Here is a 24,591-nt window from a genome sequence, read left to right on the forward strand (position 1 = left end):
TAGGTGAACGTCATGTCTTCGTTGGAAATGTCTTTAACCCCCGCCTCAGATGTTGTTTCAGCTTGCGAAAGAGATGGAAATTGTATGGTGCGAGATGTGGACTTCACGAACAGCATCAACGACGTCTGTGTGACCTTCGTCAAATTGTTGGCACCATTTCAGTACGACTGGATTCAAATGGTTCTGAGGTCATCAGTCCCCTAGAACTTAGAACTACTTATACTGAACTAACTTAAGGACATCACACACATCAATTCCCGAGGCAGGATTCGAACCTGCGACCGTAGCGGTCGCGCGTTCCAGACTGTAGCGCCTAGAACCGCTCGGCCACTCCGGCCGGCAAAATGGTGAGCACTATGGGACTTAACTTCTGAGGTCATCAGTCCCCTAGACTTAGAACTACCTAAACCTAACTAACCTAAGGACATCATACACATCCATGTCCGAGGCAGGACTCGAACCTGCGACCGTAGCAGCCGCATCGTTCCGGACTGAAGCGCCTAGAACCGCTCGACGACATCGGCCGGCAGTACGACTGGACGCTACACTGAATTTAGTCCATACATTGAATATGTACAGAATTTATCCGTTTTGCCCACAATAATCATACTGTCCCGCGAACTTCAATTGCCGCCCCATTTCAATTGTACATTGTAAAGCGTCTGTTATACGTCCCGCAGCAGAACAGCAGGGTGGCAATTATTGAACTATACGAAAAAAACGTAAATTAGTTACAAACTACGGCGTGCACTCACTTTATTCAACATTTAAACGCCACTAAAGATATTCGGATTTAGATTATGACATGTTCGATATGCCTGCCATCATTGGCGATAATGTGGCGCAGACGAATAACGAAATTTTGCAGGACCCGTTGACGTGTCGGAACATCGATGCTGTCGATGACCTGCTGAATGGCTGTTTTCAGCTCAGCAATGGTTTTGGGGTTTTTGTTGTACACCTTGTCATTAATACAGCCCCACAAAAAGGAGTCGCCTGTACTCAGATCCAGAGAATATGGCGACCAGTCGAGGCCCATGCCAGGGGCGTCTGGGTAACCCAGAGCCAGAATGCGGTCCCCAATGTGCTCTTCCAGGACATCAAACGCTCCCCAGCTTCGATGTGGTCGGGCTCCGTCTTGCATGAACCACACCTTGTCAGAATCTGAGTGACTTTGGAAAATGGGGCTGAAATCATCTTCCAAAACCTTCATGATACCGTTCGGTAGTCACCGTGCCACCAAGGAATATCGTACCGATTATTCCGTGACTGGGCATTGCACACCACACAGTCACCCGGTGTAGGTGAAGAGACTTCTCGAGCGCGAAATGTGGATTCTCAGTTGCCCAAATGCACCAATTTTCACTACTGACGATCCCATCTAAATGAAAGTGGGCTTCATTGCTAAACCGAACCATACTGCTCATACTAATTCCCATCATTCCCCGCGACCAACCGTTCAGTTTTAACGTCCTAGCGCAAACCGTTCAGAAGTTATGACGATTTTATTTCACGTAGGTCAATAATCGCCACCCTGTATGCGTGAAGAGAAACCCGGAACGTTTACTTTCTTCTGGCAAAGCACCACTCTTGTTGCGCAATGGTCTTAGGGTGGTACAACTTGTGTAACTTACTTTCTGAAGCCCCTAAGTACAAAAAATGTTGAAGGTAGGCAAATATATCGAATAATTAATGAGGAGGTGTAGCATAGCCTCACTAAATGAAGAGACTGTTTGATAGAACACATGAGGCGTCATGGGACTGTTAGTTTGGTAATGGAGGGTTGTGTGAGAAGTTAACTTTGTAGAGGGAGACCAAGGTTTGAGTACAACAAGCGGGTTCGAATGCATGAAGGTTATTCAGAGATGAAGACACTTCCACAGGATAAAATAGCGTGAACACCTGCATCAAACCAGTCTTCGGACTGAAGGCCACACAAGAATTACGGCAGTATTGCCCTCAGGATCATTGCGTCCAGTGCCACACTAAGGTCTGATCTCAACCCAAATGTCGCTTTACTAGTCGTAGACCTTTTGGTTATAGTATGCCCTTATCTTCCTCCGACCTCTGAACTGAATTAACTTTCCGGTTACATGGGAACTTGGAACTATTACTGTCAACCCAAGACAGATTCAAAGACTACTTCCAGCCCATCAGTTGAGTAACACGGAAATGCGACATGTTCTTCAAGTATATGTAGTTCACTTGATTTTAAATAGGAATTTTAGTACTTAAAATTGTGACATTGTCATCACTTGGATATAGCGATCGCAATACAGATAGGAAACTTGTATTCTTCGCAAAGTATTTTTATTAACATGTGACCGGTTTTGAGGCAGTATCTACTTCTTGTGATACTACAGTTCGCACTGAAGTACTAATCGTAGCCGAGCATTTTATATCTGATGGTAGTAAATAGGGCATTGGAATTGGTCATATGTTAATAAAAATACTTTGCAATCGAGATAGAAAAAAAATTGTACGATTAACGTTTTATTAATCAGAATGACGATGTAAACTGGCATCTTTTACATTAACAAATCATCGTCAGTGATGTGAAAGTGAACACTGGTAGAAACAGTTACAGGGCCGACAGGGGATCGAACCCATGCCCTTTCTATTCTTAGGCTGGCAAGCAGCCACTTTTTTACTTAAAAATTAATTTTGTCAATATAAATCATGTAATGGCAGGTGCAAATGCAAAGTAACACGTTTGTACATATATTTTCTGTTATCTTGCTGTATTATCTATGTGATCAGTCCTATTCCTGAAGTGTTCATTGTATTTATACGTACGTAATTCATTTTGTATATACACTCCTGGAAATGGAAAAAAGAACACATTGACACCGGTGTGTCAGACCCACCATACTTGCTCCGGACACTGCGAGAGGGCTGTACAAGCAATGATCACACGCACGGCACAGCGGACACACCAGGAACCGCGGTGTTGGCCGTCGAATGGCGCTAGCTGCGCAGCATTTGTGCACCGCCGCCGTCAGTGTCAGCCAGTTTGCCGTGGCATACGGAGCTCCATCGCAGTCTTTAACACTGGTAGCATGCCGCGACAGCGTGGACGTGAACCGTATGTGCAGTTGACGGACGTTGAGCGAGGGCGTATAGTGGGCATGCGGGAGGCCGGGTGGACGTACCGCCGAATTGGTCAACACGTGGGGCGTGAGGTCTCCACGGTACATCGATGTTGTCGCCAGTGGTCGGCGGAAGGTGCACGTGCCCGTCGACCTGGGACCGGACCGCAGCGACGCACGGATGCACGCCAAGACCGTAGGATCCTACGCAGTGCCGTAGGGGACCGCACCGCCACTTCCCAGCAGATTAGGGACAATGTTGCTCCTGGGGTATCGGCGAGGACCATTCGCAACCGTCTCCATGAAGCTGGGCTACGGTCCCGCACACCGTTAGGCCGTCTTCCGCTCACGCCCCAACATGGTGCAGCCCGCCTCCAGTGGTGTCGCGACAGGCGTGAATGGAGGGACGAATGGAGACGTGTCGTCTTCAGCGATGAGAGTCGCTTCTGCCTTGGTGCCAATGATGGTCGTATGCGTGTTTGGCGCCGTGCAGGTGAGCGCCACAATCAGGACTGCATACGACCGAGGCACACAGGGCCAACACCCGGCATCATGGTGTGGGGAGCGATCTCCTACACTGGCCGTACACCACTGGTGATCGTCGAGGGGACACTGAATAGTGCACGGTACATCCAAACCGTCATCGAACCCATCGTTCTACCATTCCTAGACCAGCAAGGGAACTTACTGTTCCAACCGGATAATGCACGTCCGCATGTATCCCGTGCCGCTCAACGTGCTCTAGAAGGTGTAAGTCAACTACCCTGGCCAGCAAGATCTCCGGATCTGTCCCCCATTGAGCATGTTTGGGACTGGATGAAGCGTCGTCTCACGCGGTCTGCACGTCCAGCACGAACGCTGGTCCAACTGAGGCGCCAGGTGGAAATGGCATGGCAAGCCGTTCCACAGGACTACATCCAGCATCTCTACGATCGTCTCCATGGGAGAATAGGAGCCTGCATTGCTGCGAAAGGTGGATATACACTGTACTAGTGCCGACATTGTGCATGCTCTGTTGCCTGTGTCTATGTGCCTGTGGTTCTGTCAGTGTGATCATGTGATGTATCTGACCCCAGGAATGTGTCAATAAAGTTTCCCCTTCCTGGGACAATGAATTCACGGTGTTCTTATTTCAATTTCCAGGAGTGTATATACAAATTTTGTGGATAGTGTGTATACATAATCTCTTTTGCCTTTTCTGTTTTTTGTGGTCTTATTAGCATGAACTAAAAGACTTCTTTGAGAATGCTTGTTGTGAAATATTTCTCAAAAAATAAAAATGTTTAGTTATACAAACTGTACAGTTACAATAAGAAATGATTATGATAGTTTTGCCTTACACTGTAATAATACCACTGCACTTTTTATTTTTGCGCTGTTGACTCACTCTTTCAGGTAACGAAAATGTAACACTACTGTGATTCGAATATCATGACTCTGCTGCTACAAATCTACTAAGAGGACAAAAGCAAATATTTTAAAAATAACACTTAAATCAAGACTAAGGGCAGTTTGTTTGAAAACAAATAATCATGATCTGACAGAAGATAATGCTTAAGAATTTCAGTATGAGATGTTATTGAGCTCTGGAGGTTTCTTTCGAATAACATATGGTGATTTATTTCTGTGTTTCTCAATGTGTGTCTGTAATTTGCATTTTTTTCAGTTCTTCTCATTAGTCTAGTAACTGGAGTAGTTTTCTTTCAGATTTGTTCTTAAACAATGGTTTTTTGCCCTGTTTCAACATTTCAGTCTCTTCTTGTCGTTCCGACTTAAGTTTTTCCAACTTTTCCTTGTGTCGTCATTCTCCTCTATCTTTATGCTTCATGCTTTGTAAAATTTATTCTTGTCAAGTTTTTCGTATTGTGTACTGATATCTCGGATGACACACCACGTGGCCTATATTTGTAGTTCTTTTAAAGTCAGGATTAGGAAAATTACGTTAGAAATAAAACAGTTACTGTTGCGAGGTTATTTTTATTTAAAAATAACGCGTTTCGCCGTGGTTGGGCATCATCAGATTATGCAAAACTATCAAATGAAACTTCCTGGCAGATTAAAACTGTGTGCCCGACCGAGACTCGAACTCGAGACCTTTGCATTTCGCAGGCAAGGGCTCTACCATCTGAGCTACCGAAGCACGACTCACGACCGGTCCTCACAGCTTTACTTATGCAGTATCTCGTCTCCTACCTTCCAAACTTTACAGAAGCTCTCCTGCGAACCTTCCAGGACTAGCACTCCTGAAAGAAAGGATATTGCGGAGACATGGCTTAGCCACAGCCCGGGGGATGTTACTAGAATCAAATTTTCACTCTGCAGCGGAGTGTGCGCTGATATGAAACTTCCTGGAAGATTAAAACTGTGTTCCCGACCGAGACTCGAACTCAGGACCTTTGCCTCTCGCAGGCAAGTGCTCTACCATCTGAACTACCGAAGCACGACTCACGCCCGGTCCTCACAGCTTTACTTCTGCCAGTATCTCGTCTCCTACCTTCCAAACTTTACAGAAGCTCTCCTGCGACCCTGCAGAACTAGCACTCCTGAAAGAAAGGACATTGCGGAGGCATGACTTAGGCACAACTTAGGGGATGTTTCCAGAATGAGATTCTCACTATGCAGCGGAATGTGCGCTGATATGAAACTGCCTGGCAGATTAAAACTGTGTGCTGGACTGAGACTCGAACTCGGGACCTTTGCCTTCCGCGGGCAAGTGCTCTACCATCTGAGCTACCCAAGCACGACTCACGCCCTTCTTCTGCCAGTATCTCGTCTCCTACCTTCCAAACTTTACAGAAGCTCTCCTGCGACCCTGCAGAATTAGCACTCCTGAAACAAAGGATATTGCGGAGACATGCCTTAGCCACAGCCTGGGGGATGTTTCCAGAATGAAACATCCTTTCTTTCAGGAGTGCTAGTTCTGCAGGGTCGCAGGAGAGCTTCTGTAAAGTTTGGAAGGTAGGAGACGAGGTACTGTCAGAAGTAAAGCTGTGAGGACGGGGCGTGCGTCGTGCTTGGGTAGCTCAGATGGTAGAGCACTTGCCCGCGGAAGGCAAACAGTTTTAATCTGCCAGGAAGTTTCATATCAGCGCACACTCCGCTGCACAGTGAGAATCTGATTCTGAAGAATTCATCTCTTACTTTAGTAACACTTTAGACCTACTCGATGATACTGACTGCTTCAGCTGAGGTCTTGAACTGAGGCAGAGTACTTCCACGCCAGGCTCTATGTTGATCTCCGCGCGAGAACGCTGCCGTGCTGAGAGAGAGGGCGTGCCTTGTTCATCTTTCCCATTCATCGTTGCGCATTGCAGCGAGACATCGCTAATTTCTGTGGTATCGATGTGCTTCGCCGAGTTTGGTGTGGCGCCGCGATCTTTGGATGATACCACACGCCTCGCACGATGGTTGTGTGCTGCAGTTCAGTACCCACTTTAGAATACGTTCCTATTGCGGCAGCTTACTATTATCGATCGATCGATGCAGCCGTCCGAGCAGATGGTAAGTGTGTTATGGCTTGTGTGTTGTTGTGGTGCGCAGAGCACGCTGAAGCGGCGCGAGCACCTGCAGGAGTCCAAGTTCTTCGCGTGCACGTGCGCGCGCTGCGCCGACCCCACCGAGCTGGGCACGATGGTGGGCGCACTCAAGTGCCCCCGATGCGCCTGCGACGCCGGCGTCGTGCTCTCCGCGGCGCCGCTGGACCCGGACGCTCCCTGGCGCTGCACCAACGCCAAGTGCCCCGGGTACACCATCGCCGCCGCCAACGTGCGCATGCTCATGGACAGGTACGTCACGCAGTTCACAGCTGAACCCACTAGTACTTACCCAACCCTGAAGCCTCGTTTACACTGGGACGAAAAAAGAAATGGTTCAATTGGCTCTAAGCACTACGGGACTCAACATCTGAAGTCATCAGTCCCCTAGAGCTACTTAAACCTAACTTACATCTGCATCTACAACCATACTCCGCAAACCACCTGATGGTCTGTGCCGGAGGGTACCTTGAGTACCTCTGTCGGTTCTCCCTTCTATTCCAGTCTCGTATTCTTCGTGGAAAGGAGGATTGTCGGTATGCTTCTGTGTGGGCTCTAAACTCTCTGATTTTATCCTCGTGGTCTCTTCGCGAGATATACGTAGGAGGGAGCAATACACTGCTTGACTCCTCGGTGAAGGTATGTTCTCGAAACTTCAACAAAAGCCCGTACCGAGCTACTAAGCGTCTCTCCTGCAGAGTCTTCCACTGGAGTTTATCTATCATCTCCGTAACGCTTTCGCGGTTGCTAAATGGTCCTGTAACGAAGCGTGCTGCTCTCCTTTGGATCTTCTCTATCTCTTCTATCAATCCTATCTGGTACGGATCCCACACTGCTGAGCAGTATTCAAGCAATGGGCGAACAAGCGTACTGTAACCTACTTCCTTTGTTTTCGGATTGCATTTTCTTAGGATTCTTCCAATGAATCTCAATCTGGCATCTGCTTTACCAACGATCAACTTTATATGATCATTCCATTTTAAATCCCTCCTAATGCATACTCACAGATAATTTATGGAATTAACTGCTTCCAGTTGCTGACCTGCTAATTTGTAGCTAAATCATAAGGGATCTTTCTTTCTATGTATTCGCAGCACATTACACTTGTCTACATTGAGATTCAATTGCCATTCCCTGCACCATGCGTCAATTCGCTGCAGATCCTCCTACATTTCAGTACAATTTTCCAGTGTTACAACCTCTCGATATACCACAGCATCATCCGCAAAATGCCTCAGTGAACTTCCGATGTCGTCCACAAGGTCATTTATGTATATTGTGAATAGCAACGGTCCTACGACACTCCCTGCGGCACACCTGAAATCACTCTTACTTCGGAAGACTTCTCTCCATTGAGAATGACATGCTGCGTTCTGTTATCTAGGAACTCTTCAATCCAATCACACACCTAAGGACATCACACACAACCATGTCCGAGGTAGGATTCGAACCTGCGACCGTAGCAGCGGTGCAGTCCCGGACTGAAGTGCGTAGAACCGCTCTTTTTTTTCCGTAGCGGACGTCACATGACATCCGTTGTGAAGTTCGTTGTTGGTCTTTTCACTCAGTTTATTACAGAGACCAGCCAGCTCTCTGACCGAACACGCTGAGCTGCCATGCCGGCGCTCGGCCACAGCGGCCGGCTACACTGGAACGGATACAAGTGAACATAAGCGAATGAGCATTCGCAGACGGTCTACACCTACATCTACATCTACATGGTTACTCCGCAATTCACATTTAAGTGCCTGGCATCTACATCTACATTTATACTCCGCAAGCCACCTAACGGTGTGTAGCGGAGGGCACTTTACGTGCCACTGTCATTACCTCCCTTTCCTGTTCCGGTCGTGTATCGTTCGCGGGAAGAACGACAGCCGGAAAGCCTCCGTGCGCGCTCGAATCTCTCTAATTTTGCATTCGTGATCTCCTCGGGAGGTATAAGTAGGGGGAAGTAAGACCGGGTGATCAAAAAGTCAGTATAAATTTGAAAACTGAATAAATCACGGAATAATGTAGAGAGAGAGGTACAAATTGACACACTTGGAATGACATGGGGTTTTATTAGAACCAAAAAAATACAAACGTTCAAAAAATGTCCGACAGATGGCGCTTCATCTGATCAGAATAGCAATAATTAGCATAACAAAGTAAGACAAAGCAAAGATGACGTTCTTTACAGGAAATGCTCAAAATGTCCACCATCATTCCTCAACAATAGCTGTAGTTGAGGAATAATGTTGTGAACAGCACTGTAAAGCATGTCCGGAGTTATCGTGAGGCATTGGCGTCGGATGTTGTCTTTCAGCATCCCTAGAGATGTCGGTCGATCACGATACACTTACGACTTCAGGTAACCCCAAAGCCAATAATCGCACGGACTGAGGTCTGGGGACCTGGGAGGCCAAACATGACGAAAGTGGCGGCTGAGCACACGATCATCACCAAACGACGCGCGCAAGAGACCTTTCACGCGTCTAGCAATACTTTGTTGTTGTTTTTTTTATTTTTGGTCTAATAAAACCCCATGTCATTCCAAGCATGTGTGTCAAATTTTGCCTATCTACATTATTCCGTGGTTTATTAAGTTTTCAAATTTATACTGACTATTTGATCACCCGGTATATTCGATACCTCATCCAGAAACGCACCCTCTCGAAACCTGGACAGCAAGCTACACCGCGATGCAGAGCGCCTCTCTTGCAGAGTCTGCCACTCGAGTTTGCTAAACATCTCAGTAACGCTATCACGGTTACCAAATAACCCTGTGACGAAACGCGCCGCTCTTCTTTGGGCCTTCTCCATCTCCTCTGTCAACCCGACCTGGTACGGATCCCACACTGATAAGCAATACTCAAGTATAGGTCTAACGAGTGTTTTGTAAGCCACCTCCTTTGTTGATGGACTACATTTTCTAAGGACTCTCCCAATGAATCTCAACCTGGTACCCGCCTTACCAACAATTAATTTTATATGATCATCCCACTTCAAATCGTTCCGTACGCATACTCCCAGATATTTCACAGAAGTAACTGCTATCACTGTTTGTTCCGCTATCATATAATCATACGATAAAAGATCCTTCTTTCTATGTATTCGCAATACATTACATTTTTCTATGTTAAGTATCAGTTGCCACTCCCTGGACCAAGTGCCTATCCGCTGCAGATCTTCCTGCATTTCGCGGCTATTTTCTAATGCTGCAACCTCTCTGTATACTACAGCATCATCCGCGAAAAGCCGCATGGAACTTCTGAGGGCAGAGGGTTCATCGAACCATTTTGATACTACTTCTCTACCATTCCACTCTCGAATGGCGCTTGGGAAAAAGGAACACCTAAATCTTTCCGTTCGAGGTCTGATTTCTCCTATTTTATTATGATGATAATTTCTCCCTACGTAGGTAGGTCTCAACAAAATATTTACGCATTCGGAAGAGAAAGTTGTTGATTGAAATTTCGTAAATAGATCTCGCCACAAAGAAAACCGCCTTTGTTTCAGTGACTGCCACCCCAACTCGCGTATCTTATCAGTGACACACTCACACCTATTGCGCGATAACACGAAACGAGCTGCCCTTCTTTGCACTTTTTCGATGTCCTCCGTCAATCCTACCTGCTAAGGATCCCATACCGCGCACCAATTTTCCAGCAGAGGACGGACAAGTGTAATGTAGCCTTTCTCTTTAGTAGGTTTGTCGCATCCTCTAAGTGTTCTGCCAACAAAGCGCAGTCTTTGCTTCGCCTTCCGCACAATATTATCTATGAGGTCTTTCCAATTTAAGTTGCTCGTAATTGTAATTCCTAGGTATATAGACGAATTGACAGCCCTTAGATTTATGCGATTTATCGTATACCCAAAATTTAACGGATTTCTTTTAGTACCCATGTGGATGACCTCGCAGTTTTCTTTGTTTAGTGCCAATTGCCACTTATCGCACCATACAGAAATTCTCTCTAGATCATTTTGTAATTGGAATTGATCGTCTGATGATTTTACAGGACGGTAAATTACAGCGTCATCAGCAAACAATCTAAGGGAGCTCCTCAGACTATCACCTAGACCATTTATGCAAATCAGGAACAGCAGAGGGCCTATGACACTACCTTGCGGAACGCCAGATATCACTTCTGTTCTACTCGATGATTTACCTTCTCTGACTACGAACTGTGGTCTCTCTGAGAGAAAATCCAGTCACACAACTGAGACGATGCTCCATATGCACGCAATTTGATTAATAGTCGCTTGTGAGGAACGGTATCAAAAGCCTTCTGGAAATCTAGGAATATGGAATCCAGCTGAGATCCCTTGTCGACAGCACTCATTACTTCATGGGAATAAAGAGCTAGCTGTGTTGCACAGGAATATTTTCTGAATCCGTGTTGGTTATGTAGTCATTTTCTTCAAGGTGATTCATAATGTTCGAGTACAGCATATGCTCATAAGTCCCACTGCAAATTGAGATCAGCGATATGGTTCTGTAATTAAATGGGTTACTCCTATTTCCTTTCTTGAATATTGGTGTGACCTGTGCTATTTTCCAGTCTTTAGGAACAGACCTTTCGTCAAGTGAGCTATTGTATATGATTGCTAAGAAAGGCGCTATTGTGTCTGCATACTCTGAAAGGAACCTGATTGGTATACCATCTGGACGGGAAGACTTGCCTTTCTTAAGTGATTTGAGTTGTTTCGCAACACCTAAGATATCTACTTTTATGTCACTCATGCTAACAGCTGTTCTGGTTTTGAATTCTGGGACATTTACTTCGTCTTCTTTCGCGAAGGAATTACGGAAAATTGTATTTAGTTACTCCTATTTAGTTAGAAGTATTCACCACCATTCTCTTGTACCCGGCAACAAGCCTTCATTCGGTTGGTTGGTTGATTTGGGGTAGAGGATCAAACAGCGAGGTCATCGGCGAGAGCAGGGGTGCACCAGAAACGCTATGCGCGTTGGACACCAGCACCACTGCCGATCCTTTTCGATCCACACATCAGCAACAAGCAGTTAACACTGGAAGGAACGGTAGATGACAACATGAGAGAACGAGCGTACCCTTTCGATCCTAATTTACGATCGCTGTAATATTCCTCTTTTTTTTCGTGCAAATAATCGTCACACAGTTTTCACGAGATTCGACACTAGCCATAGCCACGAAAAGCAAAAATTTGGCTTTGGGATAGGGTTATTTTACATGACGAGTGCGCTTTTTTCCACGAAGCAAACAAAGTGACGTAGGAAAAAGAGCAACGTAAGTATGGAATTTGCACGTAAGCGTGAAACGCGTGGAGAAAGTGCACTTAATACTGAATTGTAGCTCCAGTCGTCCTTAGCATTATCGGCATTCCAAAACTTCGCACATACGTCGGTTGACGCTTTTCGCTCGCTTCTCATCACATCTGTGGACGAAATTTAAAAGCAGGGCACTGATTTCCAATGAGCAGCATTACGTGAAGAAAGGCTAGCGTTTACACTCTAGTTATTAGAAGCTGGAGACATGTACGTCAGAAATTGTTTCGTATTTCAATAGCTGCTGTACCTCAGATAGTTTCTGATGTTTGCAGTGACATACCCGAAGCACTTCATGGATTTTTATCAAAATACATATAAGGAAGACAATGTCAATAAAGTATTATTAATGGAATCTGAAATATGTATAGAACGTCCACATACGATACTCCATACATACTATTATATATTTTTTTAGAGGGGGGGATAGCATGACGGCGGGAAAACTGATTTTACTTATTCGTTTATTTTGTCAAAAACCTCTAAAATAACAATGATATATCAGCCGTGTTATTATAGCTGCCATGAACGTTCTCTTGGACTGCGAATGTTCATCAGAGACAAATGTGTGGTCAGGAGTGGCCCTGGGAAGTCTAATAGGGCCGCCCTTTTTCTCTATATAAAATGGCTACTCGTTTATTAAGGTCTTATCGGTCGCATCGACCCTGGCCACGATAGTCAGCAGATCTCAATATTATTGAACCCTTGTGCTCTACTTTGAAGAGAAGAGTGCTTAACCGCTACTCCGCCCCCCCCCCCCCCCTCCCTCCATCATCGTTATCGGAACTTGCCACAATTTTGCAGGAGAAACGGAATCAGATTTCCTTGAAAACCATACAGGACCTGTATTTATCCATTCTGAGACAACTGGAAGCTGTTTTGAATGGCAACGGGTTTCCTACACAGTTTTAGGCAGGGCAATGTGTTGCGCTTTTGAGTTTTTTTTAATATATTCGTCCAGCCCCTGTAGTAGTTAACTGGACCCGTACTAATGGTAAAGAACGTCTAGACTGCTACGCGTCCTGCATTTCATACAGTATAAAGACTTCGTTTTTTCGTGTATTTGTTTTCCGAAAGTAACTAACGAAGTCCTTATAGCTTCTGAGTACGTATTCAGATTTGAGGGACGAAAGGCTAGGCACAGAAATACCTGATACACAACTAAAATCACTCAGAAAGTAAATACTGGCGATGAAGGCCTACGTTGTATGATACATAGAATGGTACACAAAATCACGTTGTATGATACATAGAATGGTACACAAAATCAGTAGAAACCTAGATAATAGCCAGAGACTTTAGAGTCTGAAGACCGGGTACATGGAGGCAGCTGATTTGTTGGATTTGATTGTGGTCTGGTTCAAATGGCTCTGAGTACTCCTGAGGTCATCAGTCCCCTAGAACTTAGAACTACGTAAATCTAACTAACCTAAGGACATCATTCCGATCGGTCGCGAAATGGAAACGACTATGAAAATCCGATAAAGCTTTGCACAGATATGTTGGGTAGTGTCTCTAGTATAACCCCAGTTAGCATCACGTCGCTCTTCTCATTTCTGAGCTCGCAGTGAGTGCGTAAAGATGTCTAGAAAATAGTGTCTGCCGCCAAGTACGAGGGCCTGGTGAGAAATTTCGCCTGAAGCTATGCAGCTAACATTACATAACTGTCGTGCTGTTTCGTCTTCACGACAATTCTCAGCCGCATTCTGCAGGGGCAATGAAGATGCTCCTGCATCGTTTTCAAATGGAAATGTTAGATTACCCACAATACAGTCCGCAATTGTCTCCCCCTGAGTTTCATCTCTGGTCACATGAACCGCTGTCTTTGAAGACAACATTTTGACACAGACAACGAGGTGTAGGCCAGCGTGGAGAAATGGCGGAAAGCACTGGCGGCTGCCTTCTATGATGAGGCTACTGAAAAGTTGGTACAACGCTATGACAAAAGTCAAAGTCAGAACGGCGACTACGTAGAGAAGTAGCTGAAAGGTGTAGCTAATTGTTACAAGTAAAACATTTCTGATGTTCACTGTGGTTTCTATTTGGCAATCAATCGTAGCTTACTTTCTGAACAGGCCTCGTACATCCATGCCCAAGGCAGGATTCTAACCTGTCACCGTAGCGGTCGCGCGGTTCCAGACTGTAGCGCCTAGAACCGCTCGGCCACAACGGCCGGCAATCTGGAAACAAATCACACACACTGGTTGCTTAATGGAGTGCACACACGTGGCTTGCTTCAGGTCACCCCATTCGCTGCCCCACTCTTCGTTCGTCGGACGTGGTCACTCCTGCATTCTTAGTCTCCGGCGACTTGCTAGTTGTGGCAACCAAGTGCCTAACCACCCAAACTTTCTTTAATGTCTCTTGGTTACTGTCGCCTTGGTTGCTAGCAACCAGCAGTGTGAGAAGCCGTAGGATGACTCTCTGAGTGCAGAGGCGGATAAGAGCGGCGCTGACGCTGTGTCCGCAGGATCGGCGAGGAGGTGGAGGCGATCGACAGCAACGACGTGGAGGGGCTGGAGGGCTTCCTGTCGCGGTACCGCAACGTGCTGCACGACAACCACTACCACCGGCTGGGCGCCAAGCACTCGCTCAGCCAGCTGTACGGCAAGGCCGAGGGCTACACCATCAACGTGCTGTCCGACGCGCAGCTCAAGCGCAAGCGCGACATCTGCACCGACATCCTCTCCGTCTTCGACGTCATCGAGCCGGGCTACTCGAGACTGCGAGGTACGTTTCCACCTCGTCCACTGCTCATACTGCGTATGCTAAACGCCGAAACCTACGTCACGTTGGAACAATAATGGACCCTACACGAAGAATCTTGACTTCTACGCAGTAGTGCTCACAAGGGGAGGCCGCCAATTGTGAAATTCAGATTCGATTCATACTGCGCATAATAAAAGCTAATGGCCAGGGGTGTAGTGTGCCAAAGCACCAAGATGCACTTCTCAGCCGTTGTCGAGAAAATCGACAGTTAAAAGAAACCGTTGTGGTGAAATACTCTCGACGATTAATAATTTTCTACAGCGTCGTGGCGCAGCGGTAAGCGCTCGGGTTCGTATATATATATATATATATAAAGTATTAATGAATTGCTTATGCATGTTGGTGAAGGCGGATCGGTCTCCAATTGTACCGCCTCCATTTTTCCGTTTTTTTTTTAACAGGGTGTACCAAAGCTCTCCCGTCCGCACTGATTTTCGACAATGTTATAAGTTGCGCTAGGGACCGCATCTACCTTCTTTCGAAGTTAGCAGGCAACTACGCTGTTATGCGGCGGCTCGTTTCGGCCCATTCAACATCTGTCATTCAAGTGTAACGGGCGAGTAACGGAGTTTATATTTCATACCTGCCACAGCAAATTTGTGTTCGTGGGGTCTCTATTCTAATTCGAACGTTTGACTTACGCTATACGTATTCGTTTCGGAATATCGTTTCTACGTCTTCCGTTAACTATACGTGGTTAACATTATGAAGACAATTAATAACATTTGTGAAATACAACTTTGTTTGCGGAAAACATAATGATGTTCGAAGTCGCCAGTTTTTCCACGACAAACGACTTTCAACAACTTATTATATGCATAATTGTTGCAACTGATGGCCGGGAATTATATATATATATATATATATATATATATATATATATATATATATATATTTGATGAAAAACAAATACTAAAAAAAAAGGGTTGCATAGAGCGAGATTCGATCCGGCGACCTTCAGGTTACGAACCCGAGCGCTTACCGCTGCGCCACGACGCTGTATAGAATTATTAATCGTAGAGAGTATTTCACCGCAACGGTTTCTTTTAACAGTCGATTTTTCTCGACAACGGCTGAGGAGTGCATCTTGGTGCTTTGCCATATTACACCTCTGGCCATGAGCATTTATTATGTGCAGTATGAATCGAATCTAAATTTCACGATTGGCGGCCTCCCCTTGTCAGTAACAGACCTGGACCACTCACCTCTCTGAGCGCCGCTGACAGCAGCATTAAACGTTTAAGTGCACCGTGTTTACTTCAGTAGGGGTAACTGCTACTGATAAACATTCGCGTGGTGCACATGCAGTTCATTTCCGACACTGACCTCTCACGTCACACGATTACTACGCAACTGCGTGCAACCGTGGCCGTCCCTGCGCCATCAGACTTGTGGTAAAATTAGCTACTGACAGCGTAGAACAGAAGGTGTTCCACGAATCCCATTACACACTTTCCACGTTGTAAAATTTCCCAAACAGTTTCTTCTATCGAAAAAGGCCGAAACAGGGACGCTACCTGCCGCGATATATTTCTGCATCTGTATACAACGACGTAAAAAAATCCCAACAACAAGAAATAATTAATGTAGAGCAATGAAATTTAGGGAATACATTTGTCTAGGTAACATATTCTCCCACCGGAGGTTCGAGTGCACCCACGAGCATGGGTGTGTGTGTTGTTCTTAGCAGAGGTTAGTTTAGGTTAGTTTAAGTAGTGTGCGGCAACGGCCATGCCGCAGTGGATACACCAGTTCCCGTGAGATCACCGAAATTAAGAGCTGTCTGGCGTGGCCGGCACTTGGAGGGGTGACCTTCCAGGCCGTCATGCGCTGTTGCCATTTTTTGGGGTGTACTCAGCCTCGTGATGCCAATTGAGGAGCTACTCGACCGAATAGTAGCGGCTCCGGTCAAAGAAAACCATGACGACTGAGAGAGCGGTGTGCTGACCACGCGCCACTCCTATCCACATCCTCAACTGAGGATGAGACGGCGGTCGGATGGTCCCGATGGGCCACTTGTGGCCTGAAGACGAAGTGCTAAGTAGTGTGTAAGTCTAGGAACCGATGACCTCTACAGTTTGGTCCCTTAAGAACTCACACACATTTGAACATTCTTGAGGTAACATATTTAAGTGATTAACGCTGCAAGATCACAGGTAAATGAAAGTGTCAGAAACGCCATTGCAGTTGTGAAATGCTGGTACATTTATAACCTGTATAACAACAAAAATGTTGAATGCATGCATGTAAACGTGTATGCATTGTGTTGTACAGGTGCCGGATGTCAGACTGTGATGGATTCTCATGCCAATTGCACTTGGTCGGTCAGTATAGACGCAGTCAATGCTGGTTGTGGATGACGCTGGAGTTGTCCCATATGTGCTCGATTGAAGACAGATCAGGTGATCCAGCAGGTCAAGGCAACATGTGGATACTCTGTAGAGCATGTTGGGTTACAACAGTGGCATGTGGAGGAGCGTTAACCTGTTGGAAAACATCCCCTGGAGTTCCGTATATGAATGGCAGCACAACAGGTCGTATCGTCAGACAGATGTACAAGTTTGCAGTCAGGGTGCATGGGATAACCACGAAAATGCTCCTGCTGTCATACGAAACCTTGCCTTAGGCCTTAATCTCACATGTATGTCAGTGTGTCAGCAAGCAGACACATTGGTTGCAGGCCCTCAACTGGCCTACTCCTAACCATAACAGGGCCATCACTGGCACAGAGGCAGAACCAGCTTTCATCAGAAAACACAACAGACTTCCACCCTGCCCACCAATGAGTTCTTGCTTGACACCACTGAAATCGCAAGCGGTGGTGGTTTGGGATCTTTGGAATGCAGTCTCCAGGGTGTCTGGCTCGGAGCTGTCCTTGAAGTAACCGATTTGTAACAGTTTGTCGTGTCATTGTAATGCCAGCTGCTGCTCAGATTGTTGTTGCAAACGTAGTACGATGTGCCACAGCCATTCGCCGAACACGATGGTCTCCCCTTTCGGTAGTTCCGCTTGGCCGTGTGGAGTCCGGACTTCTTGAGACCGCACTTTCTCGTGAACGCCTCTGCCAACAGTCATGTACAGTGGCTACATCATTGGCAAGTCCTCCTGCAATATCGCGGAAGGAAAGTTCAGCTTCTCGTAGCCTTATTACACGACCTCGTTCAGACTCAATGATAATGGCATCTTTGTCGCCTTAAAGACATTCTTGACTAACAGCAATTCATCATGTCCAGTCTCAAAGGTAACTAAAGCTCACGACCGTCACAGCGTGTATTTAAAGCAAACACGCCGGCAGGAGTGGCCGAGCGGTTCTAGGCGCTACAGTCTGGAACCGCCCGGCCGCTACGGTCGCAGGTTCGAATCCTGCCTCGGGCATGGATGTGTGTGCTGTCCTTAGGTTAGTTATGTTTAAGTAATTCTAAGTTATAGGGGACTGATGACCTTAGAAGTTGGACTTAACTTCTAAGTGCTCAGAGCCATTTGAACCATTTTTTAAAGCAAACAAGCGCTACAAACCCCACTCTTATGCGACTGGAGCAAAATTTTTGTAAACACCATCTTTCAGCTGTAGATACACACGTATCAACTTTCTTTTATGTCATACAACTCCTTCTTGGTGTTCCGACTTTTTCCCCGTGTGGAACAGTCTCTTCTTTTCCACTTCTCATTCGCAACACTAAATTCAGAACACTCATTCACGCTCTGGGTTTCAAATCACTGGGAAATGTAATAAAATGAGTTCAAATAAACCTTTGTTTTTGGCTACTAAACTGACTTTTAGTCGGTAACTGAGCTGTGACTGACACAAAAGAGAATATCTACTCACACAGAACTATATCTCAACGATGTTTTGTCGAATAGCACTCACAACAACATGTTTAGTGTGGCTCGCACTTGGCAATACTCGTTTCGACTTGTGCGTCCTCCTCAAGAGCACAGAAAAGTCGATAGTCTTTCCCAGGAGATGCTAGATTAAGCGATGCAGTTTCGTTCTGAACCGTCGTAACCCATCATTTCTGTAAACCGTTGACTCTCTTTCTAGAGTAATTTTGCAAAGCCATGTTTGAGTTGAGGTCTTCTCTAGGTATAATGAACTTTCGTAGCTCGTCTGCGTCTATTTTTTAAGAGGTTCCCGGTTTTTAGGATGCTTGTTCTCTACGCTCAACAGTCATGTACATTCTATGCTCCGTGAAGCGAGCCGTGTGAATCTGCCATCAGGCTCCATTAGGGTTAAGGTCCCATATGCATCAGTGCAAGAAAATGAGCGTCGCCATGGAAGACATTGGAACAGAAACTAGAGCCATGTGATCTGTTCAAAAGGATCCCGACACCTATTACCGCACATCAGTGTGGGATGTGTCTACCCTTAGCCTTTATGACGGCTTTAACTCTGCTGGGGACATTTTCAGCGAGGTGTCTGAATATCTGTGGAGGAATGACAGCCCATCCTCCTCAAGAGCCTAAACCAGAGATGATGGTAATGTTGGACGCTGGGGTCTGGAGTGGATTCGACGTTCTAACTCATCCCAAGGGCGTCCCTTTGGATTTAGCTCGGGACTTTGGGCGAGCCAGTCCACTTCATGTAATATTTCTCTCCACAAACACTGCTTTACGACAGGTTCAAGTTGATACTGTCATCGTCTCAGAACTATTCGTTTACTGTACCCAGTACACAATGCTGTAAAATGTTTTCGCATCCTTCCGCACTCAGCGTTTTCTCAAATTCAATGAGAGGACTGCACCACAATCACGAAAACACCCCCTTACAGTAACACCACCTCCTGCGTCCTGTTGGCTCTACACATGATGGTTCCCTAGACACTCACTAAACCTAAAACCGTCTGACGGATTGCCAAGTGTATAGCGTGATTCATCACTCCAAAACACCCGTTTCTACATTACTGGCCATTAAAATTGCTACACCACGAAGATGACGTGCTACAGACGCGAAATTTAACCGACAGGAAGAAGATGCTGCAATATCCAAATGATTAGCTTTTCAGAGCATTCACACAAGGTTGGCGCCGGTGGTGACACCTACAACGTGCTGACATGAGGAAAGTTTCCGACCGACTTCTCATTCACAAACAGCAGTTGACCGGCGTTGCCTGGTGAAACGTTGTTGTGATGCCTCGTGTAAGGAGGAGAAATGCGTACCATCACGTTTCCGACTTTGATAAAGGTCGGATTGTAGCCTATCGCGATTGCGGTTTATCGTATAGCGACATTGCTGCTCGCTTTGGTCGAGATCCAATGAATGCTAGCAGCATGGCTGTAACGGATCGTGATGCCACGTCTCGATGACTGAGTCAACAGATGGGTACGTTTGCAAGACAAAAACCAACTGCACGAACGGCTCGACGACGTTTGCAGCAGCATGGACTATCAGCTCGGAGACCATGGCTGCGGTTACCCTTGACGCTGCATCACAGACAGGAGCGCCTGTGATGGTGTACTCAACGACGAACCTGGGTGCACGAATGGGAAAATGTCATTTTTCCGGATGAATCCAGGTTCTGTTTACAGCATCATGATGGTCGCATCTGTTTGGCAACATCGCGGTGAACGCACATTGGAAGCGCGTATTCGTCATCACCATACTGGCGTATCGCCTGGCGTGATGGAATGGGGTGCCATTGGTTACACGTCTCGGTCACCTCTTGTTCGCATTGACGGCACTTTGAACAGTGAACGTTACATTTCACATGTGTTACGACCGGTGGCTCTACCCTTCATTCGATCCATGCGAAACCCTACATTTCAGCAGGGTAATGCACTACCGCATGTTGCAGGTCCTGTACGGGCCTTTCTGGATACAGAATATGTTCGACTGCTCCCCTGGTCAGCACATTCTCCAGATCTCTCAGCAATTGAAAACGTCTGGTCAATGGTGGCCCAGCAACTGGCTCGTCACAATGCGCCAGTCAGTACTCTTGATGAACTGTGGTATCGCGTTGAAGCTGCATGGGCAGCTGTACCTATACACGCCATCCAAGCTCTGTTTGACTCAATGCCCAGGTGTATCAAGGCCGTTATTACGGCCAGAGATGGTTGTTTTGGGTACTGATTTCTGAGGATCTATGCACCCAAATTGCGTGAAAATGTAATCACATGTCAGTTCTAGTATAATATATTTGTCAAATGAATACCCGTTAATCATCAGCAGTTCTTCTTGGTGCAGCAATTTTAATGGCCAGTAGTGTATTAGTGGACATCAGTGTGGGATAGCGTTTATGACGGCTTTAACTCTGCTCGGGCCATTTTCAGCGAGGTGTCTGAATATTTGTGGAGGAATGACAGCCCTTCTTCCTCAAGAGCCTAAACCAGAGATGATGGTAATGTTGGACGGTGGGGTCTGGAGTGAACTCGACGTTCTAACTCATCCCAAGGGCATCCCCTTGGATTTAGCTCGGGACTCTGGACGGACCTGTCCACTTCAGGAATGTTTCTTTGCCTCACAGACACTGCTTTACAACAGGTTCAAGTTGATACTGTCATTGTCTCCGAACTATTCGTTTACTGTACACAGCACACAATGCTGTAAAGCGTTTTCGCATCCTTCCGCACTTAGCGTTTTCTCAAATTCATTGAGGGGACTGCACCACAATCACGAAAACACCCCCTTACAGTAACACCATCTCCTGCGTCCTGTTGGCTCTGCACATGATGGTTCCCCAGACACTCGCTAAGCCCAAAACCGTCTGTCGGATTTCCACAGGGTATAGCGTGATTCATCACTCCAAACCACCCGTTTTCAGTCATCCACGGCTCAGTGGCGTTGCTGTTTACACAACCTCGAGCGTCGTTTAGCACTGACTACATGTGCGTGGGGCCTATGAGGAGTTGCTCGACCATTGTATCCCACTCTTTTTTATTCCCTATGCAGAGCCATTGCACTAACTGGACTGCTGGTAGCACTTCGGACCTCATGTGTGTTCCCTTCCGCTGATTTCATGCGATTTTTTACAACCACCTTCCGCAATGCTCGACGGGCCCTTTTCGTCAGTACTTGAGGTCTGCCTGGTCTTGATTTAGCTATGACTGCTCCTTCGCGTTTCCGCGACACCATCACCCAACAGTCGACTTGGGCAGCTTAAAAAGGGCTGAAATATCCCTGAAGTATGTGTTACTCAGATTACGTCCAATGACCAGTCGACGTTCGAAGTCACTGAGCTTTATTGACTGACCAGTTCTACTGTTACTACTTCTGTACTCACAATACTCCCTGCCTCCTTTTATAATAGCAGATCCGCCTCTCGTGAGGGCGGATAGTGTTTAGCCGTCATTCTTCAAGCCTGCTTAGCTTTCAGTACTTTTCCATTCCCAGGCTGAGTCTCAAGAGTTTGGTTTGGCGCCACCTCACTCCTGCATTGGCAGTTGCCTCAGAACAGAAACGCATTGTTTACTATGAACTGCAAGCAGGGCATACGCTAAACGCCGTAACCTACGTCACGTTGGAGCAATAACGGATCCTACACGAACAGTCTTGACTTCTACGCAGTAGTGCTCAGTAACAAACCTGGACCACTCACCGCTCTGAGCGCCGCTGACAGCAGCACTAAACGTTAAGTGCACCCGTGTTTACTCCAGTAGGAGTAACTGCTACTGATAAACATTCGCGCGGTGCACATGCAGTTCATTTCCGACACTGTCCTCTCACGTCACACGATTACTACGCAACTGCGTGTAGCCGACAGGAGAACAGGAACTATTCTTTACCCTCTTCAGCAGGGACTGATGTACACAACGCCTCTTTGTTTCCTGTGAGTCGTAAAATGTTCTCGATACACCTGAAGAGCAGTAAATTGGCTTTGCCATCAACAGATGTGGTTGTTTTCTCGTGGAGGGTAGGACTTGAATGCACAGTTTAGAATGAACAGCTGTCCGCACACCCTCTAGGCAGTTTTCTGTCTACAGCAAGTTTGAAAGACGAGAGTAAGGAAGGAACATTACATCCTGGACGTCCTGTTGGCATTATTAGAGCAGTATTTCAGTTTTAAGAATTTTTTGGAACATTTTCCTTAGGAAAATACCAATCGATAAAATTATATTAAAATTATTTCAATAACACAGCCTGGATGGCATGTAAGTTGTATATAATTCGTTTGGTGGCCGGATATGGTCATTTATTACATCGTTATCACACTTTTTTTTGTTCTTTGGTGACAGCACGAGCCGCTGGCGTGGAGGAAGTTGCTCTGGAGTAGTGTGGAACACTGCAATAGAGAAGAAAAGGAAGTACCAGCCTGCCACATGAAAGTATTTCATACATGGTATACGAACATGCCCAGGGTCTGCTACTAATTAATATTCATTACGTATTCTAGTTTTCCTCAATCTGATACTCAACTGATACGTTTATTTGGCGGGGTACAGGGTGAGTTGTGTTGACGAAGAATTTTTTATAAGATAGGAGGGGCGAGGGAGGAGGGAGACGGGTAGCTGCCCATCCCTGCACCTCGCTGGGTACGCCCTTGACACTATGTGTTCAAATTGCCTTCCACCGACAAGTACACGTGTATCAGACCTACGTCGTGCTGTAGTCCAGATACAATGACGTATTGCTGAAGTACTGAGTATGTTTCCCCAGGTTCCAACATACGGACATCAAGGTAATCTGCATTTTGTGCCGTGATTCATTAGACAACACTGTAAAATAGTCCTACAAATAAAAGTTAATGCACGTCGGCTTCCGAATAATTGATTCCGTGACAGATGGATACGAATAGGTGAACCAATTCCCTTGTTTCCTTATTCTCTGGATCAAAATCCACTATACTTTTACTTGTAAGGTCAACTGAAAAGATTTTGTGTGCCGAATTTCAGCACAACACGCAAAGAGCCATCGTTCCCGTACTGTATAAGTCTGGGAAAACTTAGGAAATACTCGAGGGATATATCAGAATATTTGTGACTCAGTGCGAAGGCTCGTTAAAGTATCCATAAATACCAAAAGAGATCTTTTGAACATGAAATGGAGCTGCACTTTTTTCCGTGGCATTAGAAAGAGCCTTGGAAGAAGAGTTCTTCATAGGTGGAATTTCAGATAGTAATAAAGTAACAGCACCGCAAACCACTCCTCCACTGCTAGCAGAAGACGCCTTGCAAATGGTTGCCCTACCGTACCAAATGTAAACAGACACAAGTGTTTATTTTATGACTACTACATCGAGTGCTGATAATGTTGTCCTTGAGCACTGATACACGCTGTAGCAGAGACAAGTAAAAGCAATTTCTGGTGTGCCCCAGGAAAGTGTGCGGGGGTCTTCCTCGCTCAAATGTATGTTAATGACCTAGCAGACATTAACAGCAACCTCAAACTATAATGAAGCACAGTCCGTAAAAACCTGCAGAAATATTCAGTCAGATTGAAAATTGTTTAACTTCATATTTGTAATTATTACAGTTCTGGTGAAAGACGCAAGGAAATGTGTAGAGCCATCTCTGACAATATTAATATTCTGAATGAGAACAAAAAACAGAAACAAAAAAACATAAATTTATTACTCTTGTTATAAATCATGAAAAATCAAATTCTCTTGTATTTGACTGCGGTTATAAAAATATTTTTTACCGACACCTAATAAGTAATCCACTAATCCTGCTGTACGCAACAGACAACTTATTTCGTCTTGCCGCTACAACTGCGTGAATATTCTGCATCCAACAGCATGCTAAAACAATTCAAAAGAAATACTGCGACCCATGCAGAGTGCAATGCATGGTCACAACTACTGCTACAACTACTGCCATTTTTGTATAGAAACTGAATAATCAGGAGGGTTTGGTCAACAAGCCTTAAGCAGTGTAAAACATGAAAGAAACCAATAAAAACTTTTAATTTATTATATTCCGAATATCGATAATTTAAACACTGACAAACTTTACTCGAATCTTTCCTTTTCTTCGA

At 45.8% G+C, this 24,591-nt stretch overlaps 1 protein-coding gene across 1 annotated transcript in view; it reads left to right on the top strand.

The window, feature by feature from the left end:
- Positions 1-24,591, top strand: part of LOC126456862 (SET domain-containing protein SmydA-8-like) — a 283,466-nt gene that overhangs the window by 255,855 nt on the left and 3,020 nt on the right. Inside the window, exons 6-7 of the mRNA XM_050092678.1 lie at positions 6,630-6,874; positions 14,383-14,642. Coding sequence (XP_049948635.1) covers positions 6,630-6,874; positions 14,383-14,642 — 505 coding nt within the window. The remainder of the gene's footprint in view (positions 1-6,629; positions 6,875-14,382; positions 14,643-24,591) is intronic.

Source organism: Schistocerca serialis, chromosome 2, assembly GCF_023864345.2.
Source record: "Schistocerca serialis cubense isolate TAMUIC-IGC-003099 chromosome 2, iqSchSeri2.2, whole genome shotgun sequence".
NCBI classification, from domain to species: Eukaryota; Metazoa; Arthropoda; class Insecta; order Orthoptera; family Acrididae; genus Schistocerca; species Schistocerca serialis.